This window comes from Fusarium flagelliforme, assembly GCF_020744385.1.
Source record: "Fusarium flagelliforme strain FIESC 12 MPI-CAGE-AA-0113 chromosome Unknown B0J16scaffold_8, whole genome shotgun sequence".
NCBI classification, from domain to species: domain Eukaryota; kingdom Fungi; phylum Ascomycota; class Sordariomycetes; order Hypocreales; family Nectriaceae; genus Fusarium; species Fusarium flagelliforme.
This window is the reverse complement of record NW_025763510.1, coordinates 2,818,664-2,836,504: the sequence shown is the minus strand read 5'-3', so window position 1 is coordinate 2,836,504 and position 17,841 is coordinate 2,818,664. Positions and strand designations below refer to the sequence as shown.

At 45.6% G+C, this 17,841-nt stretch overlaps 7 protein-coding genes across 7 annotated transcripts; 4 read left to right on the top strand and 3 right to left on the bottom strand.

Annotated features, from left to right (window-relative positions):
• Positions 1-129: 129 nt before the first annotated feature.
• Positions 130-2,082, bottom strand: B0J16DRAFT_199843 (uncharacterized protein). The gene has a single exon (XM_046122947.1). It carries the CDS (start codon positions 1,683-1,685, stop codon positions 177-179), a length of 1,509 nt encoding a protein of 502 aa, XP_045978422.1. The 5' UTR covers positions 1,686-2,082; the 3' UTR covers positions 130-176.
• A 5,135-nt stretch (positions 2,083-7,217) lies between these two features.
• Positions 7,218-8,833, top strand: B0J16DRAFT_419276 (S-adenosyl-L-methionine-dependent methyltransferase). Its single transcript, XM_046133819.1, has 9 exons — positions 7,218-7,388; positions 7,445-7,590; positions 7,637-7,678; positions 7,732-7,801; positions 7,860-7,887; positions 7,953-7,965; positions 8,015-8,104; positions 8,158-8,500; positions 8,551-8,833. Exons 1-9 carry the CDS (start codon positions 7,230-7,232, stop codon positions 8,782-8,784), a joined length of 1,125 nt encoding a protein of 374 aa, XP_045978421.1. The 5' UTR covers positions 7,218-7,229; the 3' UTR covers positions 8,785-8,833.
• A 302-nt stretch (positions 8,834-9,135) lies between these two features.
• B0J16DRAFT_248301 (uncharacterized protein) lies at positions 9,136-10,119 on the top strand (the record flags this gene model as incomplete). Its single annotated transcript, XM_046123081.1, has 1 exon — positions 9,136-10,119. A coding segment is annotated over one exon (984 nt), but the record flags the coding sequence as incomplete, so codon positions are not given.
• Positions 10,120-10,618: 499 nt separating this feature from the next.
• B0J16DRAFT_359046 (uncharacterized protein) lies at positions 10,619-11,245 on the bottom strand (the record flags this gene model as incomplete). The annotated part of the gene is made up of 1 exon (XM_046129620.1): positions 10,619-11,245. The coding sequence occupies one exon, from the start codon at positions 11,243-11,245 to the stop codon at positions 10,619-10,621; it is 627 nt and encodes a 208-aa protein (XP_045978419.1).
• A 974-nt stretch (positions 11,246-12,219) lies between these two features.
• B0J16DRAFT_359045 (glycosyl hydrolase) lies at positions 12,220-13,384 on the bottom strand (the record flags this gene model as incomplete). Its single annotated transcript, XM_046129619.1, has 4 exons — positions 12,220-12,744; positions 12,795-12,830; positions 12,884-13,214; positions 13,269-13,384. 4 exons carry the CDS (start codon positions 13,382-13,384, stop codon positions 12,220-12,222), a joined length of 1,008 nt encoding a protein of 335 aa, XP_045978418.1.
• Positions 13,385-13,949: 565 nt separating this feature from the next.
• On the top strand, positions 13,950-15,005 carry B0J16DRAFT_276522 (glycosyl hydrolase; the record flags this gene model as incomplete). Its single annotated transcript, XM_046123751.1, has 1 exon — positions 13,950-15,005. One exon carries the CDS (start codon positions 13,950-13,952, stop codon positions 15,003-15,005), a length of 1,056 nt encoding a protein of 351 aa, XP_045978417.1.
• An 84-nt stretch (positions 15,006-15,089) lies between these two features.
• On the top strand, positions 15,090-17,554 carry B0J16DRAFT_365557 (uncharacterized protein; the record flags this gene model as incomplete). Its single annotated transcript, XM_046130022.1, has 5 exons — positions 15,090-15,502; positions 15,595-15,887; positions 16,288-16,382; positions 16,552-17,195; positions 17,247-17,554. Exons 1-5 carry the CDS (start codon positions 15,217-15,219, stop codon positions 17,552-17,554), a joined length of 1,626 nt encoding a protein of 541 aa, XP_045978416.1. The 5' UTR covers positions 15,090-15,216.
• Between the last annotated feature and the right edge of the window lie 287 nt (positions 17,555-17,841).

The window sequence follows — 17,841 nt, the reverse complement described above, 5'->3', positions numbered from 1 at the left end:
CGCCTCCGCCGTCTTGTTCTCCATCTTTCGTGCATTATTCTTCTCTTCTTACTTCTTCTCGTCAAGCCTTTGTTGTCGATAGTATTGTAGTGCTGCTTGTCGAGTTCTTTCGTCCTTCTCTTCTGCCTTATTCTTCTTTTGTTGAGCTTGTTGCTTTGCTTCCGTTTCCACCTGCTTTATGCCTCTGCTTCAGCTTGCTTTCTTGCGTTCTTCCTCTCCAGAGCCATCTTTGCCTTCTCTTCTGCTACCTTCTTAGCCCTCTCCTCTTTGAACTGCCTTGCTACTCTGTCTCTCTCTTCGGCGCGTTTCTTCGCCCTTTCCTCGGCCAGCTGCCTCTCCTTCTCTTCTTTCATTCGCATCATCTCTTTCTCTTTCTCAGCAGCCAACTTCTCCTCTGCGCTGAGGAAGTTCGCCTCTCTCTCTTTCTGCTCAGCGTCCTTCCTTGCCCTTTCTTCGGCCAAATTCTCCTCCTCTTCTCGAAGCCGTTTTTCTTCATCTTGCTTCTCCTCGGCTTCTCGTTTTGCCACCTCTGAAGCGAGGATCCTTTCGGCAGCTTGTACCATCGCCTGCCGCTCGGCCTCTTTTCTCTCTTCATCAATCTTCCGTCTCGCATAATTCAGCAACGCCGCCTTTGCCGCTTCTCTGTCCTTCTTTCGTTTTTCATTGACTTCTTCCTCAAGTTGACTCTCGTCTCGAGTCCGATATAGACTTGTATCAGTGAACGTAGAAGCAGAGCTCTTCACATCGAACAGGGCGGCTTTTGAGTCTCTGTGTGACTTGTGTTGCGTGGTTCTCGAGACCTGTCGCTCTTGCTCTCTGAGCCTTCTCTCTTCCTCAGCTTGACGGACGGCTTTCCTTGCGACGAGTCGAGCCCCTCGTTCTTGTTCTCTTGTCCTTCTATCGTTGCTTTGAATTCGTCGTCGATGATGACTATGTATGCTTCTGTCCCGAGTAGAAGGTCTTTCCGCCTCTCTATGCTTCCGGTTGTCGCGCTCTTGCTGGGTATCCTCGTGACGGTTACGCGAAGGTCGAGCCTTAATCCTTTGAGCTTCTCGATCACCCTCTGTCTCATACGTGTGTTGAACACGTCGTTCTGCTCTTCGAGATTCGCGGTCCTCCTTCTTTTCTTCCTTGGGGTGATGACGCCTAGAGCCCGTCTCTTTTCGCGTGGACCCGATAATCCGACCATCGTCATTCTCTCTGTCAGGCTCCTCTCTTGGTTCATTCTTGTGATGATCCTTCGAACTCATCATATGTCGCAAGAACCCAAAAACTCCACCAGCATCTTTACTCCCTGTCAGTTCATCTTCCCTTGACTCGTGACGCCTAGGTGTGCGTCTTTTCTCTGTGGGCTGATCATCTCCGTCATGTGGTGCAAAATCTTTCTTCTGGGGTCGTTGGGAGACTCTTTGAGACCGGCGTTCATTTTGCGCACGGCGTGCTTCTTCTTCTAACTGCTTAATATTACGGTGTTCTGCAATGGCAGCTTGATACAGAACGCGTTTGTTGATGGGTCGGGGTTGTGGCTTTTTACGATGAGATGGCGGTGGGACGCGCGGGACGCGCTTAACATTTTCAGAAGAATCGGCAGCAGAAGATTCAGCTGTGAAGGTCCTCAAGTTCAATACTTGCCGGATCTTTGAAGCTACGGCCGCTGGGCTGTGGGCGCGACTCGTCTGGACCATCTCTCTGAGAATATCTGTAATTGTAGAGGATTTAGAGAGTTCCCTCGGATGAATCAGGAGGGATAATAATTAATAGTGGAGCAATAACAATGCTCCCTGCAGATCGTAAATTTAATTACCGCGTGATCTGTGATTATACCCGGCGGTGTGGCCATCAAGCTAAGCCACTACTTTTTCAACCTTGCTATTCTTCAACAACTCGTTGAAAACTTCTCTAGATATAGCTGAAACGAGCCTCCACTAGCAGTAGGATTCTGGTGGCCTCTTTTATGCTTGACAACGGTGGATTCAAGAGGCATTCCTCAATCATAGAAAGCTTGGAAGTGCCAGTTGTTAAAGTCCAAGCTTAGCATCAAGTCACCCGACACATCATCGTCTGCCACGTATCACTCCACTTTTTCATTCCAATCACAGCCCTTCGGGTGGACTAACTATTTCCCCCATCAGTGGAATCCTGCGCAGCATAGGGTAGATAGGATCTGTCTTACTTGCTGATTTCCAGTTTCCATAACTTGGTAAACGATAACTCAAGTCCATTAAAGTGCAGGTGAGATGTTAACATATAATAGTGCTATTTGCAAATGCCCCAACGCAGGTGTTTTCGCTCCCGAATTCCATCTTTGACATCAGGATAGGGATAATTGTCTTGGAAATGTGTAAGAAAGTGTGGTGTGGTACAGTATTTAACCTGTTGGGAGAAGATAACAACAATCACATCGTGAGTGAAAGATAATATAGTTGTATTTTGGCCAGCCAATCAGTTCATAGACAGAAACCAGGAATCGTTCCAAACATGTTATATGTATTCTGGAGTCAGGTGTTAGATGAACTGTGTGTTGGGATTTACAAACACTCACAGAGGCTGCCGGCAGAAACAGCGCTCGGACGGGAAGTTGCCGATTTAGGTACAACTACGTCACTGTTCACTTCCTTGCGGAAGAAGAAGAGGCGGGGTCTATGACGATCCCCGCAATTACATCACGTGTGCTCCCTTTTTCCGCCAATCAGCTACAAGCTCACCAACACTAGTGTGAGCCCTAAAGAGGTTCACCCGGCTAGGGGGGAAAAGGAAACACGGACCCTGAGGCCAGCAGAATTTGGTGCGAGCAGGGACCGCGTTTTCTTTCCCCCCGAAGGGCTCGGGCAATCGTGAAACGTACCCTGTAGCTCACTTAAGACATCGTGAGCTTTCCACTTAAGCTTACAACGAATTACACTAATAAACCCTCACATATATACCTGCCTTTAGCACTAGATACAACACTTAGGTTACTAGTTATTGATAAAACTTTTTTACCTAAAAACGCTTAAAAGGCTCTATTCACTATTCAGAGATGTAAGACTTTGCGTTGCTTAATATCTACGCTTTATACATTAGCCAACACAAACTAAGTATGGACTAGTTTTTCCCTTGGCAGCCACAACTGCCCCAAAATCCATCATCCGGCACATGACAGGTGACAGCTGTCATTGCACGGAACACCTTCCATAGTCAGATGATCGAATGACGATGGGCAAGTTAATCGCGTGCAAGCCACCGTACGAGGATGTGCTGTGGTAGTCTCAATTCCCTTGCCGTTCGCGGGTAAAAGGGAAATCGGAGATCGGATGATAATCTCCGGGAGTCAAACACTCCACAAATGGTGAGGATAAGCTTGTATCGCAGAAACAAAGCCGAAAATATTATGAGGGTGGTCGGGATGTCTCACGGCGTGTCGCACAGTAATATGAATACGAGAAGTAAATGGCAGGGATGGCCTCAATTCCAGTATGGACCCACATGACCCCCTACCTAACATTGCCAAGAACAAACGATCTTTGAGGGTGTCAAAGATTGTCAGTCTAAAATATCAGGGTTATCGAATAAGTGAATCAACATGATTTTAGTTATGGCATTGCCAGGAGGTTATGCAGTTACTACGACAAAAAACTAAAAAGAAACTAAAAGAAAGCTTAATTTTGTTTAGAGATTGTTAAGAACCTTGTGTTTCCCATGGCTAAATCAAGAAGACATTTTGTGGGCTGAAGGCAAAGAAAGCTCAGCTGAACTCGGATGTAGAGGCGTGGGGCACTCATGTTTCAACAAGACATGCATCTGCCACAGACTCAAAATCAGGGACGGGAGTTGGCAGAGGGAGGACACTGGCTTCTTAGTAGACATACGAGCGACGGAGATAAGCTCCTGATGGAAGTTGCCGAGACAGGTTTCTCCGGCAAGTTTGCCAGTAATTAATAGTGATACGCTGAATGGCTTTCCGATGTGATGAGAACGAGACTACCAGCCGCCCGTTCGTAGCTCAAGCTAATTATTACTTCCGCCGCCATTTGTGGAGTAAGAGTTTGTAGCTTTTCACGATTAAAAATTATCAACATGGAGTTGACCTACTTGTAGTATTGACGATACTTAGAACTTCTTGAATAAGATGAGGTTTAACATCGCTGAAAGTCGGATAGTTACATTCCATGAAATGGGATCAGGTGAGCCTGTGAGTAATGGCCTTGTTGCCCAGTCGTCAGGCTTTGCAATTAGTCACTGTGTTCCGAAATCATTGTCGGCTTACTTTCGGTACTCAAATCAGATTGTGAGGTGTTACATCTGCTTTGCCTTGTGATGGGTTGAAATTCGGCCAAGATTCTTGAATACTTGAGGAATTTCGAATTTGTTTATTGGTCAAGGGATAGTTTTAGTACAAGTCTTGCCATGTTCCAATCTCCATCTTCGTAAGAGGACAAATCAGAACTGGTCGATGGCATGCACAATGTGTGTTTTTGGTACGAGTTGGTACGAGGGTAATACGAACATGGAGGGCCGCCCGCCTTCAACCGCTGAGTTCCAATGTATGCCCATTATGAGGTAAGGAATGGAGGCAGCTCAGAGCGACCACTTTTTCTAGAGACTGGTAACCCTTTAGTACAGAGTTCTGGGTATTTCTTTTCGCCTTTTCTAGACGTTACTCTGGTCGAGCCACAGCTATCAGTATACTGGTTAGGTACTCGGTCATAAAGAGGAAAGGCTGGTAGAATTGTAATAGGGTTGAAAAGATTTATACGTGAAGTGAGACTCAGACAGTGTAACGGAAATATCACAGGTACATAAAATTCGAGACCAAAGAGCTAATTTCAAATTGATGCGAGTAACAAGATATGTTGAATATCAAAGCAAACGTGTACTACATAACCCTCTCGGTGTGAGTTTCCATCAGAATACAAATTTCGAGGCCCTTTCAGGCGCCTAGCCTGCCTTGTGGGCTTGTCCTACACATGTAGATACAGGCACGAGCAGGATCTTCAAAGTGCTCAACACTTCTTAGGTTTAACGCAATATCCCAACTAGCATGTTACATTAGTAAGCGTAGCTACTTTATGAACTTGAACTTACTTTGTTACGAACAAGACCTTCTTTACAGAAGCAGCCACTAACACACTCCGTAGTACAGATCTGGGGCTTGGGATTGTCACAGGTCTCTGGACAGGCCGAGCCGCAGGCCTGGTATCTCTCACCCTGTAGTTCTTATTTAGGATCGTAGTGTAGCCTGGTAATGGTCAAGACTTACATGCTTGCATTTCTGAGTTGATGAGGCAGGGATGGCTACGATACCAGTAGCAAAAAGAACCAAGAGTGAAATGCAGTACTTCATTGTTAATGTATTTTGAGAATTGGAGTGTATCTTGAGGGGTGGTTAAGAAATTGAGATGAAGTGAAGAGACATGAGATACCTGGAGGTATGGCCTTATATAGTAGTTATTCTCCTTGTGTTTGCATGTAAGCTGGCAAGCTTCTACTTATAACGCCATGTTCTGGACTTCCATACCAAACGTACTATCACATTCCATATCCTATACCTATATGTTTCCCTCCTTATGCTGTATTGTATAGCTATGCACTTACTAAAAGGGGATTTTTATTCTTATTTGGCGCACAGAGGTCTCTACATACAATCTTAATTGCTTGCAGTCTTTTAAATTACTGGGGAACAGATCTGTTAACATCAGTCTGAGAGTTACAACTACTATACAGTATTTAGTTACACGTAACTAAATAGTATATATAGAGTATATTCCTTTAATATAAGATTTAACTAGCTTAATAAAGACTAATAAGAGCTGTCTGCCTGTATACTTCTCCTTCTCTATCTACCGTTAAGGAGTACAACTAGAATCTCAATATTATTGAGCTATACTGTGCAAATGTTGGAACGGACTGTTTTATCCCTCAGGAAATAACATTTGTTACACGTAGGCTTTACGTCAGAATGTAGCAAGGTTAATTAGGAGGACTTGCAAACCCCGCATCGACTAAACCAGATTGGTCCGTTTGTAATGTTATCTTTATCCCATACAAAAGTTCCATACTGTAAAGGGAGCTGCATTACAGCATATGTGATATATAATGTGGCTGGTCTTAGGTTGATTCTAAAACAGACAGCGGTGAGGATATGGGAGTGGGACTTACTACGTATGCAAAGTATGCTATTGTGTACATAGTTTAGATGTTATGTCTTAACCTTACCGTCCTGTCCAAGACGCAGTAAAATCTTACTGGGAGCTCCCCCTTACTAGAATGCATGCCATCAAACAATCCCCGACCTTCCCACTAACTCCGGTGGTCCGATCACCGAATCGGACAACAATGGAGTTGCTGTTGTCTGTAAGGCATTTATAATACCACAAGATTGGTTCATTGGCTGCTTAAGGCTGTTATGCTTTTGAGCTGCAGTTCTTCAGTTTATGGACAGTTGCAGGAACCGGAAGACAAGTATGTCCGTACAAGTGACAGGTTACCCTTATTACCCTAGGAACTACTATAACACAGTTAGCCTGTAACTACTTCCTAGAATAGGTATAATAGGTATAGCTCAAGATTAATATAATACAAAAATGTAATAGGGTTCGAACCCACGACGGGCCTGCTCCTGTCACGTGCTCCCACCGGTTCTAAAGGGGATCCCCTGGAAATTTCTGCACGTACGATAGGACCGCTAAGCTCTAGCCTTGCAACCGATTGACCCCTGCCTTCTTGATCTACCTATTACATTAAGATCTTCCGCTTTCCCTATTCCCGCTGCATTATCTATAGTTCAAGTTCAGAGTGTCAGATTGTGCCTATATTGGTCATAGGCTCAAATTGACTTGATTCAAACTCTATCATGCCTCAGGTTTCCGTTGACTGTATTGACCGTTAGCTATTGGACTTTCTGGGTAGTATTACCCGACATGTGCTGCCCCCCCACCAACAAATAACCCTTGGCATGAATACAACCAACAACCGTAATCTTGTTGGTTGGTCATTCCTTTTGCCAAAAGTCAAGGTTTATATGCGGACTGGCTTGTTTTCATAATCTCAATTCGTCAAACCGCAAACTCTCCCCCGCTATGGACCCAGGATATATAATATATCTCATCATGATCATATCATATCATAACGTGACCGTCGCTTCTCCAGTCTCCAGCCCTTTTAAATTCTTTGTCTCTCGCAAGGACTGCCATTTATTCTTTTTCTTGAAATAAACTTCCACTTAAGCCCTTTCATTTCTGTTTCGCATAATGTCAACGCCACCCGCAACTACGACGAGCCTTAAGAGCTCCAAGAGCCCTACCAAAAGCCCTGCCAAGAGTCCCTCAAACAGCCCCTCTCGAAGCCCCGAGCCGAACGTTGGAGATAACGGTGTTCTTTCAGCTGCACACTGGCAGCAACTTGCTGAGGTGCGTTTGTTCATGCTAGTAGTCATGAAGGTGCATTGATGCTAACATTAGTCAAGGATGAGGACTTGAACGAAGACGATGGAAACTCACTTAGCGACGGAAGCCTCTCGTCCTCTACAGACTCAATGACCTCAAGTATCTTTGAGTATCGCAAACTTCATGGACGTACATACCATCGCGAAATTGGAAATGCTCAGTATTGGTAGGTGGCTCTTTGCTTTATGCCGGGCTGAGGCTCACTGAACAAGGGCTTCGAACGATGAGCGACAGAGTGAAACACTGGATATGAAGTACGTTGGTGAAGGTTTAAGAAAGACTAGTACATGATTGACCACCCCTCTAGCCATCATTGTCTAACTCTAGGTCTTGGCGGAAAACTCTATCTCGCTCCGATTGATAAGGACAAGATTACAGTGAGTATACCTTTTGCCTCTTTGGGGGCTGATTGAGAGGCTAACATTTGCTCTCAAGAAAGCAATCGACATTGGAACTGGCACTGGTGAGTTGCGTTGATGGGACAGTGCTATGCCAATATAAAGCTAACCGAGACCTACTCTTCAATAGGAATATGGGCTTTGTATGTTTTCATTTGGACACCGGATAACATCAACTAATTTTAGCTCCAGGGACTTTGCAGATGAACATCCCAGTGTTGAGGTTATTGGCACCGATATATCGCCAATTCAACCAGCCTGGGTTTCTCCCAATCTCAAATTGTAAGTTAATAGACCTGAGACATGCTCCTCGTTTACGGATACTTACGTTTCAGTGAAATCGAAGATTGTACTCAAGAATGGACATTCTCTCCTAACTCAGCAGATTATATCCACCTCCGCTGGCTGGCAGGAAGTATCCCTGATTGGTATCAGTTTCTTAGAGAGGCCTATAAGACTTGCAAGCCAGGCGGTTGGGTTGAAAGCTTTGAACCCTCAGCTATCATCACTAGCGATGACGGTAGCGTAAAGGATACTTCTGCTTTAGGCCAGTGGGGCAGGCTTTTTATTGAAGGCGCCAAGGAATTCGGCATGAACTTCAGTGTATATGAAGAAGACCTACAGAGGAAAGCCATGGAGGCAGCAGGATTTATTGATATTCAGCAATACGAGTATAAGGTGAGAATGAACTTATCATCAATAGTTGCCGAAATGCTTACATTATATAGGCTCCTCTCGGTGACTGGCCCAAGGACCCAGAGTTGAAAGAACTTGGAGAGTTTGGTCGTCATGTTTTTCTCTCGGATACTCAAGGCACTGTCCTTTTCGTAGCTAATACCTTGGGTTGGTCGGAGGCAGAGATTCATATCTACATTGCGCATGCTCGAAAGGAGATTAAGTCGGGCAAGCATCATGCTTATTTTAAGCAACGGGTCGTCTGGGGACGGAAGCCAGAGGAATGAGTCTTTGTGGAAGGGTTAGATATCGATCGATCTGTTGGAACGATTGGACGTGCAGTTTGCATTTCCTTTTCACAGACTGGTCGAGATTTGATATGATTCATTCAACCCTATAATGATAAGCTGTTATTACATTCGCTAGCCTAAAGGTTCATCATAGTAAGGGTTTTATTCTTATCACAATTCCCCAGTTAAAGATTGCCTTCACGTCCAAGTAATTTCTATGCCATACCTTTGGCATTGTCAGGAGCAGAAACATATGGATCAGGTTACTATAAGTGAAGGCTGCTGGCTCAGTGAAGCTGCGAAGGTCTCCACATCGAATGCGTTTGCATCTGTCACAGCCATGACCACTTTCCACAAACAGTGCAACTTGTTCATAAATTGGGATATAGGTATATTTGGATCAATTCGCTATGCATATTCCAGGATTCGTCGTCACACTGGGAGATGGAGGCCGCACTAATGAAAGATGATCATGGAAACCCTTTTTGCAATATGTCTGCTATCAGGTCGTCTTATGACACTTCGCTTGGCCTCTTCGGGCAGCGGACCATTGAGCCCAATACCTTTCGTCCTTTTTCAGCAAACGCCGAGTTTTGGATGGATAGAGATCTTCGTGTTGAAAAACCTGTATTCTCATACAATAGTATGTTTCAAAATAACGTCAATAACTCACCTCTCAGCCGTCGGGGCTGGGTTGTTCAAGAAAGATTTCTAGCTAGAAGGATGATTCACTTCACTCGGAGTCCGCTATACTGGGAATGCTTGGAGTTTACAAGATGCGAAGAAGATCCAAACAATGAGCTCGGCTACTTGGAACAAGGCGAAAACACACCAGAATACGGACAGATGAGAGAATACAAAGATACTCTCAGAAACATCATCGAGGGAGCCTGTCTGGAAGAACGCAATACCAATCGCCAAGGGGGACCCCCATTTGAGCTTGGATGGCCTGCTCCGCGAGAGTGCTGGAGACTTATGGTGCAAGCATACAGTGCGTGCGCCCTGACTTACGAGGAGGACCGTGTCATTGCGATCCTTGGCGTGGCGAGACGGTTCGAAGACTTCTACCCGGACGACAAATACATGATGGGATTATGGAAGAATTCACTACATGCAGATCTCATGTGGGAATCCAATGCTTTTGAAGGAGCCCTAGTGGAGCGCGATACATGCATTGCACCATCCTGGAGTTGGGCTTGTCTACAAGGCGGTAAGGTCACAGTGCCAACGGCACATCAAAAACATGGAGGAGAACCAATATCACATATTGAGTTCGTCACCGCCCGTATCGAAAGAGGAGGTGAAGGCAAGAAATGGGAGCTTGATATCAAAGGTACATTCTATTGGTTGCAGACGCGAGAGAAACCTGATGAGGTGGACCTTTTCGCTGATATAGACATGACACAATATTTATACGGCGGCAAGGTCAGGTTCCAATACGACACAGAGGATATCATGCTGAAATGCAACCGGGCCGGCTATAGAGAGGCTTGTATCGTTGTTCACTCTCGTTCCGAAGGGTTCGGGGGGTATGGGGTCGCCTTTCTTGTGGTTGAGCGTCTTCATGGATCTATTTTCAAGTGTCTTGGCAAGACTTTTGGAAGTGGCATTGGCTGGGCAGTCCGGGAGAACCGAGTTCAGATCACTTTAGTTTAACCCCAGAGTTAGTGGATGCGGCTGTGGTTCTTTCCTCAACCAGTTCCACAAATAACTCAGGCTCTGGTGTAAATGGTCATCTGTATTCTGACAGCGCTATCATGGTATCTCTGTTTGTGGTCTCTGTGTGCTTTCCATCTACATTCTTGACTGCCAAGTCATCTGCCCCACCCATTTATTGGATGTCGTGATTATCCTTAACCACCCTTTTCTCTTCCTTCTTTACATCTCCTGGTATTGACCCTTGTACCTCCACTGGTTTCGTCGGCATCGCATCCATCTCGTATATAGGTGCAGACTCTGGCGGCAACTCGGCTGCAGCACAGTTGGTTGGGGGCAACTCGACCGGCGCGTTGGCAGTCCACTCGGGTTTGAACTCTGGTTCCCATGCGTTGCCAGGTTTAGGCGAATTGGGTGGGTTAGACTCCAGTCTGCTCCCATTCTTCGTGCGACGTACCAACCAAAGCCACATAATAAGGCCAGCGACTACTGCTCCTCCCACAACAGCACCAACGACGATACCAGCAATTCCACTAGTTGATAAACTTGACGAAGTTGTTGGATGTGGCTCACCTCCCTCCGCAATCCGCACAAACTCATTTTGCGTCATGTTGAGGCCGTAATCGTCTTCCATACAGTCCGCCTGTATTCCCAGGTAAGCGAACCCTACCCCCTCAGGTACCTGTTCGCCTAAACATTGCGCGAAAGAAATAACGAATGTATCTTCAGCGTTGCCTAGACCACATTTGCAAAGTTTTGGTACAATTAGTACATCTGTGTCGGGCTCGTAACATTTTGGCATCCACTCGTCGGCTTGATAGAGTCTGCCCAGAAGCTGTTATTGCCGAACCATTGTTACTCATCTGTGCCTGTACTGCTGGCTCCAAAGCATAACCTGAAGAGGAGGAAGGGAACGAGCCATTGTAACGCCATGTTGTCAAGTAAATCTTTTCCCTGACTTGATTTCAGTTAAACATTAGCGGTGAAGTTTAACTGGTTTGTAGTATTGACAGTGGGAATTGTAAACTACACTCAACAGTATTAAAATTGTGAAATTATTAGACACATAGGAACAAAGAGATAAAGAGAACAATAGTAATAATAAGTATCAGCAAGATAAGAAGGAATTTAAGGAGAACCAACTGTCGAGTTCTCTTAAACTGGAGGAATCCATCTCATTTTACCATTCCTCCGTTTAACAGGTTGCGATCCTTCTGACAGCACTTAGCCTATCGTGGCTCTTCATTTGAGGTCTTGGCATGTTTTGGTTGCTGATGAGCCTTGTTGCTTAGATTCAAGTTCGAATCTTGGTTTGCCAATGAACGTCTGTTTAAACTCGGAAATGCCCCACCTGTATGCTAACCGATCAAGGTATCAGCTGGCCTTCGTCAATTTTAGTCGTGGTTACGAATACAAAAGCCGGCTAAACTACAGTACGTATCCAGGACCTTAACAGATCCCTACTCTGGATTTCAACAGCCTAGCAAGTAAACAGTACTAGAAACCTTGTCGCGCGTATCTAAAGGTAATAGAAACAACTGTGCTTTACGCAATATAGTTCTAAAGCTTATCTTAAGCTGACTAGTAGTTACATAATTTATGTTAAAAAAGAGAATTCGCTACTGCAACTAATAGACAATAAGTCAAAGGTTGGTCGGTTAATAGAGTATAGAGATAAATATGTAATTATTGGTTTAAAGACAGGCTTGTATATAATAGATCTCCTGGGAATTTAAGACTATGTGCGTAACCTCTTTTAAGATGTTACCTAAGGCATTACTCTCCAGAAGGTGGATCAATCTCAGTGCTAACAGGTAGAGGGTCGCCCAAGTCAATGTGATCCCCCTTCCAGCTAACAGGCTGTATAAAGGTTTTTCGAGAAGGTCCGCAGCCAGCATTCGCCTCTAGATTGGCATGAAACACTTGCCAGTCTTGTTTGCCATCTGGACTCTTGAAGAACGCATTATGACCAGGCCCATAGAGGCCGTTCTTGGTCTCAAAGATCGGCGTGGAAGATTTGATCCAAGATGCACGTCGTAGCGGGTCAGCTCCTGCTGTGAGTGTCATGACACCAAGCTTATACGCTGGCGTGCTGCAAGAATCAGCAGAGTAGACCACCATGGTAGTCCCCGACGGCGAGATGATTCCATAAGGTCCCTCAAGAACGGCGGAGTCTTCCTTCTCCCATTCGTACTCCGGAGCGGCGATCATGGTGGCATTGCCGCATGTAACGGCCGACAAGAGCTCTGCAATCCAGAGCGATGCTCCATCAGGGCTTTCGGGTCCATTAACCGCAGAAAACTTCTTGACCGTTAACACTTAAGCTATTATAAGGAAGTATAAATACCTACAAGCAAATATCTTGTGTCTGCAATATCGAAAAGTGTCTAGGATATTGTCTTAGTATGACAGTCTTCATTAGGAATGCATCAGAACCTACAGCATCAAGCATTCCTCCATTATAATTAGGGGGAACAATTGGGTCTAAGAGTCGATAATCACTCGACAACGGGTGTTCCATACCTCCTTCCAGAACATAAACCTTTAATGTCGGCAGAACAACGCCCCAGTCGGGGTCGCATTTGCTTGCTGTAAAGTACACATGCCATCGATCGCCGACTTTGTGGATCTCTGGAGCCCAAAAGTTGCAGGCTCTGTCTGGATCGGAAACATCTGACCAAATAACTACTGACTCGGCAGTCTTGAGGCCTTCGATTGTGGAAGCCGCGGTGATCCTTACATCCGTCCAGGTTGTGGAAGTAAGATAATACCTGAGAGACATTAGCAAACGCATAGCAGAATGTCCCGGCTAGAAGGAGGCGTACATGCCACCATGATATACTATCTGTGGGTCACTTCCGGTCCTGATAGGATTGGTGAAGCCAAGGGCAAGACTTATAAGATGGCCGAAGAAGACATTGAGAATCAAGTGAGCTTTCATCTTGAAGTTTAACCTTGAAAAGCGGATAGAGTGTACAGAACCGTTTAGTTTCTATAGATCCCAGCGACGCTTTTTATGCGTTCGATGCGTTTCACTGCGTGTTGCCACTGACTTGGAAGCTCGTATCGGCAACTTCATACAATTGGCGCGGTTCATAAGATTTACTATATTGCTATAGGTTGTCTAGGAATAATTGTTAAGATTGGTGCGGATGACGAGATTCCAGGATCTACAATTTTAGTTGTCACAAGACCTTTCGAAATATAGAGAGGCACGGTCGATGCGGGGAAGAAAATCCTGGGGTCGCGTCGGTCTACATATCCGTACAAATCAGCATTAAGGCTATAACACTAACCTCAAGTCCTTATAAGGTAAGATCTTCAACAACACAAATATTGAATACGAAGTGGGAGGTCACAGCGAATATTATACAGTAACGTGGGTGCAGTACAAGAGGTTATAAAATCTATACAGATGCCAACTTCCTGTCTAACTTTATTGTAACAAACAAATTCTTTCACATACAACATTTCTCACAATGTTTCATTTTCTCAGCCCAATCATCATGCTCAACGCTTTAGCAGCGTTACCTATCTTTACCTCGGGGTCACCAACTCCCGATCCCCCAGCCCCGGCACAAGGTGTCAGGCGCCAGGTTGATTGTAACTCTGAATATGAAGGCTACGCCTTTCTTTACTTCAGTAACCGTGGCGAAAACATTTATCTGGCTGCGAGCAACGGAAACAATGCTTTGTCCTTCACCGAGCTCAACAATGGCAAGCCTATCTTAACTTCCACTGAAGGCGACCGTGGAGTCCGTGATCCTTTCATCTTGAGGTCACATGACGGCGACAAGTTTTACATCCTTGCTACAGATCTTTGCATCGGCTGCGGAACAAGCTGGGGGGACGCTCAGCGCTTTGGTAGTCGGTATCTTGAGATCTGGGAATCGAATGACCTTGTTACATTTAGTGCACAGCGTCATGTTGAGGTTTCACCTGCCAATTACGGCAATACTTGGGCTCCCGAAGCTTACTATGACGAAGAACTCAAGACTTACGTCGTTTACTGGGCATCTGGCATTTACGACAACGAAGCAAACCCAAATCATGATCCTATTGAATACCAGCGTATGGTTTATGCGACTACGGAGGACTTTATTACTTTCAGCGAACCTAAGGTGTGGCAGGACGATCCACCCCATGGCAGGATTGACTCGACTGTGATTAAGGAGGATGGAGTCTACCATCGATTCACCAAAGCCACTGTTGAGGGTTGTGCGGATATTGTTTACGAAAGCAGCTCCTCGCTGACTGCGACATTGGATGAATGGCATGTTATAGCCACCTGCATTGGAAAGAACGCTGGAACTCAAGACGTGGAAGGTCCTTCAATCTTCAAGACCAATTGTCAGGACGTCAATGGTCCTAGGTATATCCTTCTGGCCGACGAATTCGGCGGAGATGGATATGTTCCACTCGAGTCAACTGACCTGGTTGGTGGGAAATGGACGCTGGGTAGAGATTACAATTACCCCAAGTCTCCTCGCCATGGCACCATTATTCCCTTAACCTTGAACGAATTGGAGACCATTCAGAAGGCTTTTCCTAATACAGCTTAGCTACAAGAGCCACTAGGATTCAAATAGGAAGTCCAAGGGCTTGGCATTATGCTGACGCATCAGCACAAATGTAACCAACCACCTGACAAATTTACTGATGACAGCATTTTGTGATTGCACTGCTTATAATCCTTTGTGACTTCTTCGACTGGCTATCACTAAAGGATAACTGTTAAACTCGCTTCCAAGATTCAAAACCAAGAAGTTCAAAATGACACGTCATTTCCAATTCATCACAGTCCCGGATCCCACGGAACGCATCTCACCACAGTCAAAAAGACTGGCGCATTCTCATGCCCTCCGCCAAAGACATAGAGATGAGAGGTGTTCACGAACCAAGGCTTACCAAAATAGACTACAAGTCCGGCAAAGTCCGTCCGACACGGCTGGGCAGTCGGACAATCTATTCCAAAGCAGGATGATCAGCTACTGCAAGGATCCCTTCTCAGCTTTGATCAGACCGTTGACCTCCCAGGAATACCATCTGTTGGACTATTGTACGTCTAGTATGACTCCAGCTCGCTGACTCCAATGTCGCCTGGACAGAACGTTTAGAATTGCATGATTACCGGGTCTAATGCTTTTGCAGATGTCGGCGTTACCGTGCCGTACAAGGTCTCCTATTGCGACCTCGTGAGAGATCAAATCTTGAGAGAATGGGTTGGACTCGCCATGATCAATGAGAACCTTCTCGACTCTGCCATTTTCCTATCTGCCAGCCAGGACATGCTACGCGCTAATCCGACCAACCCGACGCTGAAGGAAATGACCTTGTGGTACAAACAGAAGGGTCTATGCACACTACGAAAAGCATTATCTAGCTCTGAACAAGTATACAATCTTGCGAGAATTGCACAAGCTCTTGCATTGGCATTTAGTGAGGTAATTGTCCCATTGATCTTATAGAATAGCCGTTGACTAATATGGGTCCTTCAAGGAATCCGCTGGTCATACAGAAATAGCAAAGAAACACCTGGAAGGGACCTACGCAATGGTTGAGTTGGCTGGCGGCCCACGGAGTCTTGGCATTACGGGGCTTTTAGAGACGGTTTATAACAGGTTCGTAACTGACAGGGTAATTGGAGATAGGATTGAAATCGCGGGAGATGATATGGGTAACATTTTGAATTGAGTGATAGGAGAGCTGCTTACGGGAGCCCAGGCCAATCGTAGGTAGTGAGAAATTAGCCACTCTTCCCAAGGCTAACTTGCCAAGCATTGAGACTTCCTGATTCGGAAATACAGATTGTGATTGTTAATTCTTGTTTACAATATTCCTTAGAACATGTTGCATGGAGAGCATTCAATGTTGCATTTGCCAGCTTTGAGCTTGCGTAAGATCTTGGATATCAGAGAGGCCTTCTCGGCTATAAAAGGGTCTATCTCCCTCCTACCCATATTCATTCTACCTATCACACCAAGAATCTTGACTCTTTACACTGCAATCGAACCACCTTACCATGTCTAACCCAACTCCATCCATCCCAATTGGCTCATGGGTTCTGGTTACCGGCGCCACGGGCTTCATTGCCTCTCATGTCGTCAGACAATTCCTGCAACGCGGCTTTAAAGTCCGTGGCACCGTCCGAGACTTGGGCCAAGCCTCATGGCTCATTGACAAGCACTTCAAATCATACTATGAAAGCAAAAGCTTCGAAATCGTGCTTGTACCAGACCTCTCTGTCCCCGGTGCCTTCGAAGAAGCTGTCAAGGGCATGTCGGCGATTGCCCACGTTGCAGCAATTACGAGTTTTGACCCGGACCCAAACAAGATTATTCCTCCCTCTATCGCTGGCATTCAAGCCATCATGTCGGCAGCCACCAACGAACCTCTTGTTAAAGAAGTTGTGTTTACTAGCTCCATGATCGCTGTTAGTCTACCTGTTTGGACTGATAGAACTTTCCGCGTGGGCCGTGACACCTGGAACGACCATGTCATGGAACTTGCTTCGGCACCACCGCCGTACGACTATTCGAACAGCATGTATGCTTATGCTGCGGGCAAGCTAGCAGCCGAGAAGGAAGTCTGGAAATGGGCCAAAGACAACACCCCCAAGTTTAATATCAACGTGATTTGTCCCTTCGGTGTCCTAGGGGAGCCTCTCCACAAGAAACATGTTGATACACCTGCCAATTGGGTTACTACCATTTTCAAGGGAGGAAAGGATCAACTGGACGCGTTTCCTGCTAGTAAGTACTCCCACCCAAGTCTCGACCACGTTCTTTACTAACGTATTACAGACTTCTTCACGGATGTGGGAGACCTTGCAACTGTTCACGTAGCAGCTATCTTGGACCCTGAAGTGAAGAATGCACGACTTTATGTCTGGGGTCACAGAACCCATTGGAACGACTTCCTTACTACAATCCGCAGGCTTCGCCCTCAGCGCGAGTTCATAGAGGATTGGCCCTCGCCACAGTATCTCAGCATGTATACTGACCAGTTTGAGTCTTTGGAACTTTTGCGCAGGTGGGGCGGTAAAGATGGATGGAAGGCATTGGAGACAAGCATCACCGAGAGTGTAGAGAGTGAATATTTCACTTTCTGATAGATAAATTGTGTCCTTAACAATCCTTCTAATTATTTTATACTCTAAAGATAGAACACATGGACCGTGATATAGAATGCCATTGAAGTCAAAGCTACTATTTGCTAAATTAATGTCTTTAAGGCGCGGCCAGCCTCGCACTTATATAGCAATTCGGATCTTGGGGCTTTTTTTTTCTTTTTTTTTTTTAAGGGGTTTATTGAGGATATTGGCAAAGACAAGTCATCACTTCCACTCATTCATGCCCTCGCCACTTAGTCGCCTCAGCAGGGCCGCCTTCTAAGCGT